This window comes from Streptopelia decaocto, assembly GCF_964273445.1.
Source record: "Streptopelia decaocto genome assembly, chromosome: 1".
NCBI lineage: Eukaryota > Metazoa > Chordata > Aves > Columbiformes > Columbidae > Streptopelia > Streptopelia decaocto.
In genome coordinates, this window is record NC_138663.1 from 70,348,462 (window position 1) to 70,364,766 (window position 16,305).

Here is a 16,305-nt window from a genome sequence, read left to right on the forward strand (position 1 = left end):
ATGTTTTTGCTTAACATATAAGTACACCTTCAAAAAATATTCTTGTAATTCTTCCAGATTTCATGATATTGATTCCTTTTTAACATTCAGAAAATGATATCAAGTCAGTAAATGCTATGATCATTTCAGAAACAGAAAACATTTTCTTAAAATTTGTTTTTACTTGCTTGTTACGCAGAGCTTCATGGTAGGCATTAATAACTGTAGTTCTGTGCAATAAACTCATTCATGATGGAATCGATTCTCCAAACTATTACATCTTTCCTTCATACTGTTTATACAGACTTTTATATACTTAATACATGTTTGCACTAAGTGTTAATTGATATGGTCAGAACAGTGAAATGGTCATAAAACACACTTGGAAATGGTGGAATATTTCAAGGGGACTTTTGATGTATTTAGGTCTAATCTTGCCAAGAAAATAAATAGACTATTATCCTTTGTATTTTTACTAAAATAGTTGCTAACAGCACTTAAAAGGTTACTGCTAATACTGCTAAATCCAATGTAAACAACTTCAGCATGCTATTAGCAAATTAGCTTTAAAAAAAACCCACAACCCAAAACAAACCCAAAACCAAACCAACAAACAACAAACCAAACAAAAAACCCCATAATAAACACCAACCAAAACAACAAAAAAATCCACTTGTATATTAATATTAATTATTATTTTAATTTGGGAGCTATACATAAGCCAAATCAAGATATTTTCAATTTAAAAAAAAAGGTTTACACTTTTCAGATACTTCCAGTAATTGATGCGATTCCAAATACTTGCTATGCAGTGTGCTTTTACTCGTTACATTAAACGAGCCAATATAGGCCTATGTGAGTATATAGATTTGTGAACATTATGTAATCACTCATAGCTAGTTTTTTATTTTTATGCAATATTTTGATGAAATAAAAATAGGTTTGGACAACAGATGTTTTGGACCAAAAATTTGTAGAAATCCCATATAATCAAATCCTTCGTTTAACTACATAATTTAAAAATAATGGCATGTTTTCCCCAAGACTACAGAAAATGGCATCCGTTAAAGAGGTAAGTATCAAGTTGCTCCCAAACTTTTTGTCAATGCTACACACTTCTTGAATCTGTTCTAAGCAGGCTTAAACATTATAAAACACTTTTGATCCCAACAGAGGAAGAATCATTATTTACTTTGCATTTTTAAATATTTGCGTTTATTGTTATGCTGAGGACATAACGTGAGAGACTGATTATTTTCTTTTGTGATCATATATGCTAATATTTTTTCAAACAGAAAAGAGTTTAAACTAAAAGAAAACCACAACAAATTTTGTATGTGTGCATCCATACCTGAGCATTAAGAAGTTCTTCACATTTTTGAGAATGTTTTTCAATTGCCAGTATATACCGTTTTTCAATAGCTGCTTCTTGCTGTTGAGCTGTAGACTGTAGCAGTGCCTGCAAAAAGAAAGCATAGAATGTTCGACAAAGATATAACTGGGATATTTATTGGTAACTGCAGATCTACTCATACTTGTGTATAACCAGAATGCGGAATGCTGTTATAAATCTGCTATGTGCAACTATTGAAGTACCTTTCTATGTAACACTACCTTGTTTTCAGTCAGGACTAAAATTTTTTGGACCTCAGATTTCTAATACACAGTCTGCTTAAAAGAGAGCAGCACACGGAAGATACAGAGGGAGAGTATTTCTGTTAAATATACTCAGTTTAGTGGGACCACACAAGAAGAGGAGCATATGAAAGCTGCTGAAGAAAAAAAAAGCAGCCAGACATATTTCCCTGGCTGACAAAACTCCACATCCTCTCGGCACAGTGTAAGATACCATGGGCCAAGCATGATCTTCACAACCACAAGTCAAGTAAAAGCAGATGGAAATTCTGAGTAATTTGGAACATAAAAGAATGCCCCCCCAGGAAGTTCACGCTCAAATGTGAAGCAGTGGAAGTCAAAGTGCGGAAAGTCAAAGTACCGAAACAGTAACAAAAAGATTATAAAATTAGGAACTAATTTCTGTGTGAGCACGTGTGCATGTATATGTGTGTATTCACACGCAATCGACAGAACTCTGCAGAATTCACAGCATCTGATTGCAAAAAGAGAAATAAAAAATATCGAGATACGTGAAAAAACAGATTACCATCTGAGGAAGCGTGCTCAGGCTTCTTTAAACGACGATGGTATTTTAACACAGGATTTACTCAAATCATGCTATGCAAGTCTTTTTCCCTAATATTATAAAATATTTATGTCACTTTGCAAATATTCATTGGGCTATTTATACACATCGTAGCAAACTATATTTAACTTGTAATCAATATAGTGAAGTATTTGAAATTACTGTGTAAGTTAAAACAGACATAAGTTTTATAGAAAACAGACTGTTGGCCCCAATGCAGACAAAGGATAAAAAAATCCCATCTTTCATACAAACTTTAAAGATCTATTTACTTTGTGGAACATAAAACGCATAACAAATATGACTTTGAATACTTAAAAAAGAAAAAGTATACCAAAAAACCCCTTCTGACAATTATTGAACTACCTTTCCACATTTTCCACTAATTAGCCTCTTATGCCAAAACCAGTGTTCTCCCGTAGTGTTACAATATAGTATGGTAGTAGTTTTCAGCACAGTTTCAGAAAGATTTAAAAGGTAAAAAATGGTGCTTAACATTTATTTTAATCAAAGTTTAAGAATAGGTTGAATGGTGTTTGCAGGGCATTTAGCTACCCATAAGTTTACTTTCATAAAAGCCTATTTCTTTCCAACTAAATTTAGTGCTTTTATTGACATAAATTCAGGGAATCACAAAAACTCAACACTCAAAGAAGTACAACTTCTGTATGTCAAACTTTATCTGCTAAATCCTAGTGCCTATCAACTAGAATTGCCACATATCACTGGCAAAAATTGTCTATTTCATGGTTTGGGTTTTTTTTTTTTTTTTATCTAAACTATTGTGACAAGAATTGTTTCAAATAACTGGCACAAAAGGGAAAAAAAATCAAATGCTGATTTTAGGGAAAACAGTAACAGAATGGTCATTAAGATGCAATACCCCTTCTTATATAGCTTCTTGCTCAGGCCAAGAGTTGAGTCGCTTTACGCGACTTACTATGAAAACTTAACTGGTGACTGTTAAATTCCCATGAAATGGTGTAAAGAACTTTCCGTTTTCAAAGTAATAATTATTATTCATTGGATGGCACGTAGAGGTTGTTACATTTTAATAATTACTTTATTATTATTTTCTTTAGAAAATACATAAAATTTCACACACCTAAACAAAAGTCTTGCTTTTCTATCATATACTACTAGTGTAGTTTAAACAGTATCACAGAACTGACCCTGTATTTGACTATTCTACTAGTTGGTGGAGTAAGGAGATAGAAACATCCCCCTATGTGGCACAGTACTTCACAGACAGCATCTATGTTGTGTCTCCAGACAATAATCTTTATTTTCTATGGAGAGATGCAGCAGATCAGCCAGTCAAACAGGCCTTTCAAATAGAGAATGAATTATTTATGCCAGGGCCCAACTATTTTCAATCTTTTCAAAAGAAGATGAGGTGTGGCACATAATACCCCGAAATAGCAATAGCTCCTTAGTACAAAAATAAGATTTTCCCTTTCAAGAGGAATCTGGGGATTCTTAGAACCTTATGGTTTTAAGATACGCCTAAAATCAAAACAGAATGCTGAGCTCTGATTTATTTTAAAGTGTAGAGTTTTTGTTGTGGTTTGTTTGTTTTTTATCATGGGAAAATGTTTATGCTCAGGACTGATCACAATTGTCAGTACTGTCAGATAAGGCACTTTTATAAAATGAAAAGTCTACTCTTATAAAGTATGAATAGAAAAGTGTCTTACAGAATTGGCATGACTAGATAAATGTAAATTCCCCTTTAAATTAAGACTTCTATTGTTCTTCATAGATCATTGAAACCATGTCCTGTAACAAATTATCAGAAATAAGACAATTTTTAAAATAAAATAAAAGCAAAACTTGACAATTTCCTGTAATTCTAACTGAACATGCATTCATTGCCTACAACACTAGCATGTTCATTGCACACATCTTACATCTGCCTGGCTCCTGTTGACTGTAAAAGTAAATATGAACATAAAGGTGTCATAAAATAATGTCTTTCCAAGATTGGAAAAAAAAAAAAAAAAAAAAAGAGAGAGAGAGAGACTAAAAAAAAGAGAAAAGAACACACGGAGTTAAAAAAATGAGGTCATTTTTTTCTTTGCCTGATCATGCCCACCGTTTATGGTTTCTTGATGGTGTAAATACAGCAGAGACACATGATATCCATCCAAAGCTTTTGCAAATGTCAAGATAATCAACTAGTTTAATTATGAATTGAAAAAACTGATTTACTAAACTAAAACATACATCCGGCTACTTGATAATAGGCATCTCTCACTCTCATAGTTACATACTTCCTTCAGTACAATGAAACTACAACTCTTTTGACTAATTGCTATTCTGGGCAACAACTTATCACTGCTGAAACACCACTTTCTTGCTTAATTAATTATACAATTATCCTGGTGGGCTGATGTTCCACAAATCTGTGGCCACTGACCTAATATCAAGCTGGCATTCTTGGAACAGTCTCCTTTTAATAGCTCATTGAACCATTTCAAGTAAGGTTACAGCAGAATGTAGCCCACAGCATCTGTTGCATGAAGTCAAGTGGTAGGATGTCAATATGGGTGCTCTTGGTAATTAATTTCTCTTTCTACATATTGTGCAATGAACTTTCTTGACACAGGGTGGCAAGGGTCCCCCTGTACCAACAGCCAATTTCAGGACTGTGGTGGCAAGAGGTGTCAGTTTTGATATGGATCTGTTTCTACACTATCACATATACACTGTAACACACCACACACTATCACATTTGTTGCCTCAGCCTGCACTTGTTAGAGAGGAAGTGGTGGCTTCGGGTTTTCAGGATTTCTATGCTTCGTGTTTTGTTTTGTTTTGGTTTCTTCCTCCCTTAGCATAACACATTTCACAAGCCCTAACTATATCTGCCTTTAACCAAAAGTAAGGTCACCTTTTAGGTTTTTATTAGAGCCAGATAGAGCCAGAGTTACTAGATCTTCTTTTTCCATCTGCAGTTTCTATGGCTTTCAAAAATCTTCTGCCTCCCAACCCCTTAAGTAAGTCATTGTATCGGGGAAAAGTTTAAAGGACTATGGTGCCTTAGATAAAAAATTAAAGTTGTTTGCTTAAGATTCAAATGCAAAGCCTTGCAGGAATGTAAGATCCAACTGCAGCCACTATAGTGGCTGTATAACCATAGTTATGATCTTAAGTACATGATTCATTTGAACTGACGCCTTTCCACTAATCAAAGACAGAATTTACAAAGCTTATGTACTCAATAATCGTAATATCTTTAGGTATAATAAAGAAAGAATAGTATTAATAGCATTTTTCCTCTGACTCCTGAAAAGAAAATGAAAAAATATCACCACAGCTCCAAGTAGTCAGGTAAACATACATACAGTGCTTTTTTAACATTTTCTTCTTCCCCATATCTCATATTACAGTTTTGCCATTACTAAACTGGGTAAAAAAAAAGAAGACCAAGGATTAATGTCTACAATGACATTGTTTTACTAGGTTTGGTTCAGTTATAATTAATTTCCAACTTGGCATAATCTTTTTAGTTAATCAAAGCCAAAATCTGGTCAAGTTTTAAGCCTCAGACATTAATTTATAGCTGTTTTGGCTTGTAGATCAGACAAAGAAAATGACAGCAGAAAATAGTACTGAGAAAATTATTTGAGGAAGAAAAGGGTGCCAAATTAACACATCTATATTTAATTCCTCTAAAACCAGAATTACTTCTGAAAATTACACTGGCTTAAGGTATCCAGTGGGTTTTATTTGGTAAAAAAAAAAAATGTGCCTAGAATAAAATACCTCATATTTTAACAATTCATCTACTTCAGTATTCTCAGTTTCAGTACAGGAACTTAAGATGTCTCAAAGAATTGACAGGACATTATCAGAGTCATATATAGAATAGCAAAACTTTAGGTCCTTTTTCAAAATCTACCCGGTATCAGATGGATTGCAGTCTGATGTACAGTTGCATTTTCTTCCTTTCAAAAACAAATGAAATAAATTATTATATGCTCGTCTCATCTTACCAGGACTAAAACCAGTGGAATTCAACCAAAAAGGAAAATTAGGAGTCTGCACTCTGCCTCTATCCTGATTTTCCTTTGCAAAAGAATAGGAACATGTCTCTTGAACCACTTCAGATGAAGCTGAATTTACTAAGTTTTAAAATTTCAAAGATTCATTTATTATAGTTATTTTAATATCTGCTCCTCTGGATTCTTGTTAGTAGAGCAGCCTTAACAAAATAATAGCAGAATTGTAGAATGTGCTAGAACCTTGTAGCTCCTTGAGAGGGAGGGGCAATGGAACATCACCTGGTGTCTGTAAACTATATGGTTTAGTTGTATGATAAGGCAGTTTAAATGCTAGAATTCAAGTGGGAATTCTACCTTCTACTTGCTATTTTGCCACTTGGAAATAAATCATATTCCAAATGCACATTATACTCCATTACCAAACTGTCTTCTGTTTTCTGTTCATTGTTTCTGGACATATGCACATGAACAATTTTGGGGAGGTGCTAAAAGAACAAATTCACATTGTTAACAGGAAAGCTAAGGAGTAATGTGCATGCTCATATTTAACAGTAAATATACATAGTGTGGCTGCTCCAAATGAACCCTCTAAACTACAGGACTTGTAGGATGACAATGGCAGCAAAGCAAGTCTTCTTCTCAAACATAAACTATCAGAAACATTCAAAACCATTCAGGAAATTCTGCTTCTTCCCTCCTTTCTCATCATTCTCCTAACACAGAAAAGCTATCAGAGAACTGATCCCGCTTTTCCTTCACTAACCAAAAATGCCTGTTGGCTTCTAACAGAACAAAGAGAATGAAACCCCTTAAGAACAAATTCTCTAAAGAGTCTTCATATCCATTTTAGTTTTATATAGAAACCTTTATTTCTTCAAATTCTTATCAAAACCTTCACACATTTAAATGACAGTAGAAAACATTTAAAAATCAGTTTGCAGAAAGATTAAAAATGAATTAATCTTAATTTTATAAACAGGAATTTTACCAAAACAAAACAGAACTTTACAAAGTAAATTAGTCTAAATTCCAGTTTGAAATCAGATACAGAGCTAAACTTAGCTTTAGGTTTCATACATTAGAACCATTTTGGAAGACACCGAGTTAAAACTAGATCCAAAGATCATAATAAGAACTTCATCCTTAATCACCCTGGGGTGTCCTTAAGGGAATATACATCTTAATTACTCTATTATATGCTTTAGCAATAGTCAGAGAATTAAGTAGCCCTGGAATGTAATTGACAGCACACTACATGTACTGTGGGAACACTAGAGAACTGCATCACAGCATCCACATTAGAAACCGAAAAAACTCTACTATGCCCAATCTGAGAAGTTTAAAGATCAGAAAATACGAATGATCACAAAATTTCATCCTGCATTTCCACAAGTTTTACATGTGTAGAGTATTAGATGCTTTCTAAAATTTGTCCTCATCCTTGGAAAGGTAAAGGGGCAATTATTAAAATTTTGCGAAAACCATAGCACGGATACTTCACCCCATTTTTTATACAAACCTATTTGCCCAACCCTCGTGCAGACAGTCTTAATTCTATTGGCAATAGAAGCCACAGCTGCTTGCCCAGAACAGGATTTATAGTAAGGCTAAAAGCTCGAATTTATGAGAATCTTTTTTGAATTATATAGCAAAAATATAGACTGTTATCCCCAAATTAATCCCAAATTCCACAACAGTAATAAACTGCCAAATCTCTTTCTCTCAACTCCCTCTTTTTATAGGAGGAAAAAACCAGTCAGAAAAAAAGGCAAGAGGAAAAACAGAGCAGAGTTTATTATCGCCTCACATCTCTTCAGAAAAAAACAGTATAATTCCATGAAAAAAAACAGACTTCTCAGGTGTGTAGCATTGTTTGAAAATGTTAAACCAACTCACATGAAACATCAGTATGAAACATACATCATGATGTGCAGGCTGCTGCATTATGTTCTATAGCGCTACTCAAAAGGACAGCATCAAAACCCTTAGTCAATCCAAAATAAGATCATCCCTGCTTGCCTTCTCCTGCTCAACCATTATTAACTTGCTCAGGTAACTAAATAGAAGCCAGTAAAACAAACTCCTTCTTCAATTCAAAACTGCTGAACCAGGATGGCCCAAGCCAGTCATCTTTAAAAATAACATTACCTAGTGAAAAGTAAAGTTACCATCCTACTTCAAACTTGTGAATTATATTAAATAGCAGTATTAATTTCAGCAATAGCAGCTAAGAAATTCTATGCTTCATAGCATTAGACAGTGATTCATCTAATTCAGCATCCTGTCTCCACCACTAATTAATTTCTACTACTTAAAGGCAAAATATAATTAACTGATTGTTGAATTATTAAACAGAGCAAAGGACACAATCAAAATCCTTTCCTGACGCTTTGAGAAGATATATTAATTCAATAATACATACTATTTGACTGGTCGTGTTGTAACTCAGTTATAAGCTAGTACACATACAATATAAAGAAAACTATTTAAAAGATTTCCACAAATGCCTTTTTCAACAGAATCCAACTTAACCACTTCAGCCCGAGATACTGTGCATTTTCACAATCAGGCTATTTTCAGGTGAGCCTCCATTTAAGTGAAAATGAGACATACACATCTAGGTGCTACGGAAGATAGATATATATTTTTTTTGGTACAAGTGAATATTAAAAATGAAAGCAAATAAGCTCCTGTTAAGTCAGAGTCAACTTGCAATTTACAATGCAGTAGGTTGTAAATGAAATAAAACAAAAAGTTGAGTTGAATTTCCTGAATTGTTTCCACTCGTAGTCATAGTGTGCTACCAAAGCTTTAAACAGAGCTTGTGCTGTGAAATTTTACATATCAAGTCAAAAAGTATTTCCTGTGGAAAATTCTTCTCACAAGTTACTCTTTACAAAAGGTCAACACATTTTGATGTGCATGAGAGTACGAAGAAGGTTCATGGTTTCACTAAGCACTGTCCTGTTTCCAGTGTTAACTGAATTACAGTCAGGTGTTTCAAAGACAAAACATAAAAGACATTTAAATAAAACACAAGAATAGGGCAATGCGTTTTTTGTAAAGTGGTATAACAACTTCAGTTTCATTTGCAACTGCTTTTGGTATACCAGTAATGGTGGACTGCTTACAGTTTGAATACTATTCTCAGTTTATTTATATATCAGTTTTACTGGCACGTGAGTTTAAATTACTAATTTTCTACAAAACACTGTTCTGCCAGAGATAAACTGCAAACGCACTCTTAATCAAATCTCTCAATTATTATAATACTTAACACTGTATATATTGTTCTATAGTCAGAACCACATATAAAAAATCATCCTTACTAAAAAGGGAGGGAGGGATATCTTGTAATTTTTGCAATTACTGTTACAATACCAAGATGCTTTAATCAATAAGAAAATATTTTTGATAGAGTTTCAGAAGATTGAAACTTGATTATACCTTTTTCTACCAGAATTCGGTAGAGGGATTCTTGTAGTAGCATCACCATTGTACATGAGTACTCCTATACTAAAAAAATAATAAGGAATCTCAACTTTTACAACCATCAGCTTTTCATGACAAAAAACAATAGTGTATTATATTCAAGGCCCACTTGAATTCTAGTGCAACTAGACAAGTGTAGTACTTGGAAGGAAAATACAAGCCCTTGCAACAACTTTTGAATTTATCATTTTATTCATATGTCAGGCCTTTCTGAGTCAGTATGTCATCTAGGAAACTTAATAAACTAAGGTGGTGTTTTAAGGAGCTGAGAACTGGACACATTTCAAGAGTTTTTCCTCCTCACTAGGGATAAACTACGTCTAAAAAAAGATATGCTGACTCTAGATTAACTTCTTTTGTAATTAGATCTTTTAAATTTTCCTTTGTTTATTAGAGGGTAACCTTTCAGTTCAGAGGTCTATTATTGACACAAATATTTTTGAAAGACAATCTGATGGCCCCAACATATCCCGTACTTTGCAAATCTGTCTGTTCTTACATTCTGGAAAGCTAAAATAACCCAACCATTTAACACTGAAAACTGATACACAAAATTGTATCAGGAAGGGCTGGGGAAATTAATTTCCATAAAAAGAAACACATATCTGATTCACAAAAGCTGTCTTTTAGAAGACTAATAATTGCATGAAATAATCTAAGTAAATAAATACCATCAAATAAATACACCTGCCTGTAACCTCATATTTTTTAAAGCTTACATTACTGGATATTTTATATGGTGAGAAGAATAAACAAAACAGATTAAAAATCTTAACTGGTCTATTTACAGAACTATGACAATTTCAGAACAAAAGCTTGATTAAACAAGCAGAGGAAAAATCCTTATGTTGCTTGTAGTACGTATCTTAAAATGTGACACGATCCCACAAGCATCACTTCCAAGATCTACATTTACTTTTATTTACCGTAGTTAATTACCAGGGATAAAAGTTTCAAAAAATAATGAGATGAAAGACAGAAATTAAACAAAATTAGGTAAACACAAGATGGGGAAACTTGGCCTACACAGAACACTAAGTTCATTCTTAATTTGTTTTCCCATGTTTTTTAATACAAATTTCATTACTATGTTGTGATTTATTTATTGAAAGGAAGATAAGAATGTGAGATGCTCAACAATGGCCAAAGTTTTTGAGGGTTTGTGCTACAAAGTGTCTAATGGTCCTTGTTAATGGCTTTCCCAGCACATTTAGCAAGCTAATATTCCAAAGACAACTGCAATAACTCCAGGTGCTTTGGTGTACAGAGGTCCTTGAAATGAGATCATTCAGTATTTGACTTCTTGCATAGGCCCAATTTTTGACACTGTTGCCTTATTAAAAAATACCAATCATAACACGGGTAGGAACTGAGAGGATTTGGTTTTTAAACTTGAGTGCCTGGTCTGCCTTTCATACTAAAGAAAGGTCAATGTAAAGAAATATTGTCCCTTTTACAACAAATAATTCCACAAGTACAGGAGAGTGGTTATCAGAAAGTGTAACCCATTTCCAAGCATATAAAGATGAAACAACAGAAAAGTCTGCTGCAGTAAGTCTGCAAGGAGTAATAATTTGCTCTAAATGTAAGAAAAATGCAAGCATTTGGTTACTAACTTGGCAACCTTGTAGACAGAAGTGAAAAAATGGCAACTCCCTTTTCTTTTGCATACCACAGGAAAGGCACTTTGACAAATCAATCAGTAGGAAGACTTATCTATGTTGGAAAAACAGAAAAGGCAAGTAGTCAACTCTTTTCCATTGTTGTTCAACCCCGAGGTTCAATACCTTATTTAATGGATTTGGGGTTTGATGGATTCTACAAGTTATTTTCCGGGACCAATGATGAATAGTTGATATAGAATCATATAATCATAGAATCATTTAGGTTGGAAGAGACCCTCAGGATGATCGAGTCCAATCATGACCAAACTCTAGCACTAAACCATGTCCCTAAGAACCTTGTCTAAAACCCTTTTAAACACCCCCAGGGATGGTGACTCCACCACTTCCCTGGGCAGCCTGTGCCAATGCCTGACAACATGAAGATTTTTTTTCCTAATATCCAATATAAACCTCCTCTGGCACAACCTGAGGCCATTTCCTCTTGTCCTATTCACTTGCTACTTGGGAGAAGAGACCAACACCCTCCGTGCTACAACCTCCTTTCACGTAGTTGTAGACAGCGACAAGGTCTCCCTTCAGCCTCCTTTTCTCCAGGTTAAACAGCCCCAGTTCCCTCAGCTGCTCCTCATCAGACTTGTGCTCTAGACCCCTCATCAGCTTCATTGCTCTCCTATGAGCTCTGTACATAGCTATACTTAAACAACCAATGTTGGGCATTATATTCATTCATGATACCACTCTGCTTAGCGTGACATTACAAAATTGTAACTGGCTGGTATCAGAGAGGATTAGTTATAATTACAGCAGTCATGACTGCAACAGAACCTAACTTCAGCCATGGACATACACTTGATTGGAATAACCTGCATCAGTTCATTTTATCAGAACCCAAGGAATGTGTAATAGGAGTGTATTCATCATTAGATTTTCCTTCATATGTATGCCTTTTAAATAATTCAGTAGACTTGCTTAGGTGAATTTCCACAATCCAGGTAAACTGGGGATTAACTACACAGTACTTACAAAATCTAATGAAAATGGAAATAAATGATACGTATTAATGTAGCACAGTCTTAAATGCTAAATGAGACATATTTTAGCACAAAATTAATCATAGATTATCATGAGTGAATTAAGAGAGTCAGTGAATTCCACAATTCTGTATTTCACTCAAAAGACTAATCAGATTTACCTTACATTTGTAAACAAATGCTATTAACATATGTAGGACTCCTTATTTTGTTATCCGACTACTAATTGCCAACATGTTTGATAAACATAATAAATTCCTAAAGGTATGAGTAGTCCCCAAAATGTAAAATATTACTTTATACCTACAAAAACACATTTCACAGAATCACAGAATGACAGAATGTTAGGGATTGGAAGGGACCTCAAAAGATCATCTCGTCCAATCCCTCTGCCAGAGCAGGAACACCTGGATGAGGTTACACAGGAATGTGTCCAGTCGGGTTTTGAATGTCTCCAGAGTAGGAGACTCCAATAACCCTAATCCATGTTAAAATATTAACCATGAATTAACATTTAAAAAAATCCATGAGATTATTTTCTCAAACAAAACTACAGAACAGTTTTTGCTTTCACTGAATTATCTGATGATTCACTGGTATTCATTTTTTTTTATACATGATAAATGGTTACTAAAAAGTTATTTAAGCGATAAGCAACCAACCAAAAAAAGCTTGATTGTTTTAAACCTAACAAACTTTATTTTTCCTGCTACCCTGAAGAATAACTCACTGCATGTTTGTAGACAAGGTTGGTTGCAGTATTTTACTCAGAGGCTGGCATACCTGATGTTATTTCTCCTCAGACTACTGTGATCTCATTGACCAAAATATGGCAATTAACCACATGAGGCAACAGGAAGACTTGTATGAAGTATATTCATGCCATAGTTCCATGGTATTAAATAATGCCTTTATATAACTTGAATATAAACAGTCTATGAGAAATGAGATGCTAAATATTAATATTGTTTAGAATCGGAGTATTGAATTAAATCCCTAATATTTTCTGTCAAATCATAGAAACTGATAAACATAAATCTTCTTTTGTCAGATGGCATTATCAGATCTTCCAATCTCCAGTTGACTGGTGAAATAGTTTTCAAAAATCAATATGGTACATGAGTATATTCCTTCCTCCAACTACACATGAAGAAATTATTCCTTAAAAGGGACAAATAATTCATGCAAACTCTTCTTTAGCTCACACAACAGCATTAAAATGTTGAAAAATTATATCTAGAAAAGATACAGAACTTACATTCAACACTACAAAATTGTTGCATTTCACAATTTGTTTATATTTTCTAAAATAATAGGAGAAAATGTAAATACAGCAATTACCAATAGCTCACTGGATTTTACGAAATATAAGTTCACACGGAAGAGGACAGATACATTACGCACATCTAGCACAGACCAGAAATGAAAAATGCTATTACGCAACATGTTCAGTGGCCCGTCCGAAGTGGGACTGTCTGAAGAAAACTCCCATGTGAGAACTTCTACTGCAAAGTGGTCTCCAAAGAAGTAAGGAAAAGAAAGACAAAAATTCTCCAGAAGTGAAATGAGGGAGGTATGGAGTAATCAGATATCATCAGCAGTCATGCTTAACTTTTCTCAGGAATGGAAACTTCTGAAACTGTTTTCTGGATAGGTTCCCTTTAGATGAAATTAGTTTAAGTTGTATTGATGGAAACAGACATATTTCTACAGATAGTCCAATTTCAATATTAGCTAGAGCATTACTAACAGTTATTAGCAAAATTATTAATAGGCGTTCTTATTATGAGTTGTTGCAAACAGATGACTACAATTACTTTATACTTTTCTGCAGTCTACGACATGGGCTGCTTTCAAGCAGAGGGTCCTAAAGGCATCATCATAAAATCAGAGAATAGTTTGGGTTGGAAGGGACCTCAAAGGTCATCTAGTCCCACCTCCCTGCAATAAGCAGGGACATCTTCAATTAGATGAGGTTGCTCAGAGCCTCAGTCAGCCTGGCCTTGAACACTGCCAGGGATGGGGCATCTACCACCTCTCTGGGCAACCTGTACCAGTGCTTTACCACCCTCATTGTGAAAAATATCTTCCTCCTGCCTAGCCTGAATCTCCCTCCTTTAGTTTAAAAGCATTACCACTTATCCTACGGCAACAGGCTCTGCTAAGAAGTCTGTCCCCATCTTTCTTATAGGCTCCTTTTAAGTACTGAAAGGCTGCAATGAGGTCTCCCTAGAGCATTCTCCTGGATGTCCCCTACAGAGTGATGCTCTCCCAGACTTGAGACTTTGCAGGCCTACCTTATATGTGAGGAACATGCCCCATAGAAGCTAATTACAAAAAAAAAAAGAAAATAAAAAAACAAAAACCAAACCTTTGCATAACATTAAGATCCCAAATTTTGCAGCAGACTTGGAATCTGGACAGATAGCTCTCCTAGAGCTGCATATCCTGACATCACCAGGAAGAAACATACATTGCGAGTAAGTTTTGGGTATTCACTGAAAACAAACAAACCTGCCTACCCTCTCTAACAAAGGCCTCTTGACTGGTAGATCCTAGTCTCAAGTTTTCAGCATATTAGTCAAATCAGAAGACCCAACCCCAGTCCTGCCCTTTTTACCTTGACAGCTCCATTCAAAACCCAACTAACGCTGAGGAATTTTTATCACACCCCTTGAAGTAAATCGAACATATTTGTGCTTAAACCTAAACACATTTAATGAACAATGGACTGGACAGTCCTACCTCCATAAGTAGCCCCACAAGGAGTCTTCAAAGATGCAACATGAGACAACTCCTTATATACACTCGCACCAGCACCAATCATATGAGCACTGGCATGGGGCACCTTAGCCCAATGTTCAGTTCATCCCCCAGCCTCAACTCTGTTTACCAAAAGTGGCCCCTGAGCACTCACATTCCAGGATGGATTGCTACAAGACAACACTGCAACATTTCTTACCTCATTACCAAGGCAAACCTCACTCTCTCACATGAAGTCCTTTTGTCTTTGGCATTGCTGCTTCCCGCAAATTTAAACCATTCTGAAGTTGGACTTACAAGCCTTGTCCCAGATCTTTCCTTGGTCATGAATTGCTGTTGCTGAGCAGTTAGAATTTGAATTTCCCCTTCACTAACTACATTGTCAGATTTGTGTTCCCAGCATTTTTGTTTTGTTGTGGTTTTAAGTTTCATTACTGAAAATGGTTAACCTACTTATCTGAAATCTCCCAAAATGCAGAGTGAGAAAAACATGTCATGCAGAATTTCAGGCCAAGCAGTCTAAATTAGAAGCAGCAGAAAAGACAGTCTTAAAGTGAAAGAGGTTGAGCAATCAGAACAAGCAGTACTAAAGACAGCTGCCTGTAGTATAAACTTATTATACACTATTACAAGAATATTATTTATAGAAAATGTATAGAAATTACATTATCTTGGCAATTCATTTACCTTGAATTCTTCAACAATAATGCTCAAGGCTTCATGTCCAGCTTTTCTCATGTCTTCTAATTCCTGTTTATGCTTTTCCTGTACAAAAGAATGGAAAGATTATATATAACATTGGCACTTGACATAAAAAATGTAATTAGGAGAGTAAAGACAAATTATTTTCCTCATTTTTTATATCTTTCATGAAGAAATGCACACGTCTTGGCCTTTTAAACACTATATATAAGCTAAATTGAAGTTGGTCCTAGTATTAAGCTTATTTTCTTTATTTCTTAATTTTATTTTATTAGTCCCCAGATAACGCTAAATGGTTCTCCAAATGTTTTTAAAATTTTCTTTGTTACCCTGATTTTTCTAGTTTCTCAGCATACCTGTGAATGGCAGGACATCCAAATCACTCTCTTTGTAAATGTTATTCACTGCGTATATTAATAAAAATGTTGACATGGACTAGTATGAGATTCAGCTTCCTCAGTAGAGCAAATCCTTTTTTATCTTTTTTTATTCTTAAGGTTCCC

The 16,305-nt window shown here is 34.7% G+C and overlaps 1 protein-coding gene across 5 annotated transcripts in view; it reads right to left on the reverse strand.

Moving 5' to 3' along the window:
• CCDC91 (coiled-coil domain containing 91) overlaps window positions 1–16,305 on the reverse strand; it is a 138,476-nt gene that overhangs the window by 61,074 nt on the left and 61,097 nt on the right. For all 5 annotated transcript variants that reach the window (XR_014183169.1, XM_082043743.1, XM_082043740.1 and 2 more), the window contains exons 7-8: window positions 15,788–15,865; window positions 1,331–1,438 (exon numbers count right to left, since the gene is read on the reverse strand). Coding sequence is in view for 4 of the 5 variants with exons in the window: in XM_082043743.1 (XP_081899869.1) it covers window positions 1,331–1,438; window positions 15,788–15,865 (186 nt within the window). In the remaining variant the exon portion in view is untranslated. The remainder of the gene's footprint in view (window positions 1–1,330; window positions 1,439–15,787; window positions 15,866–16,305) is intronic.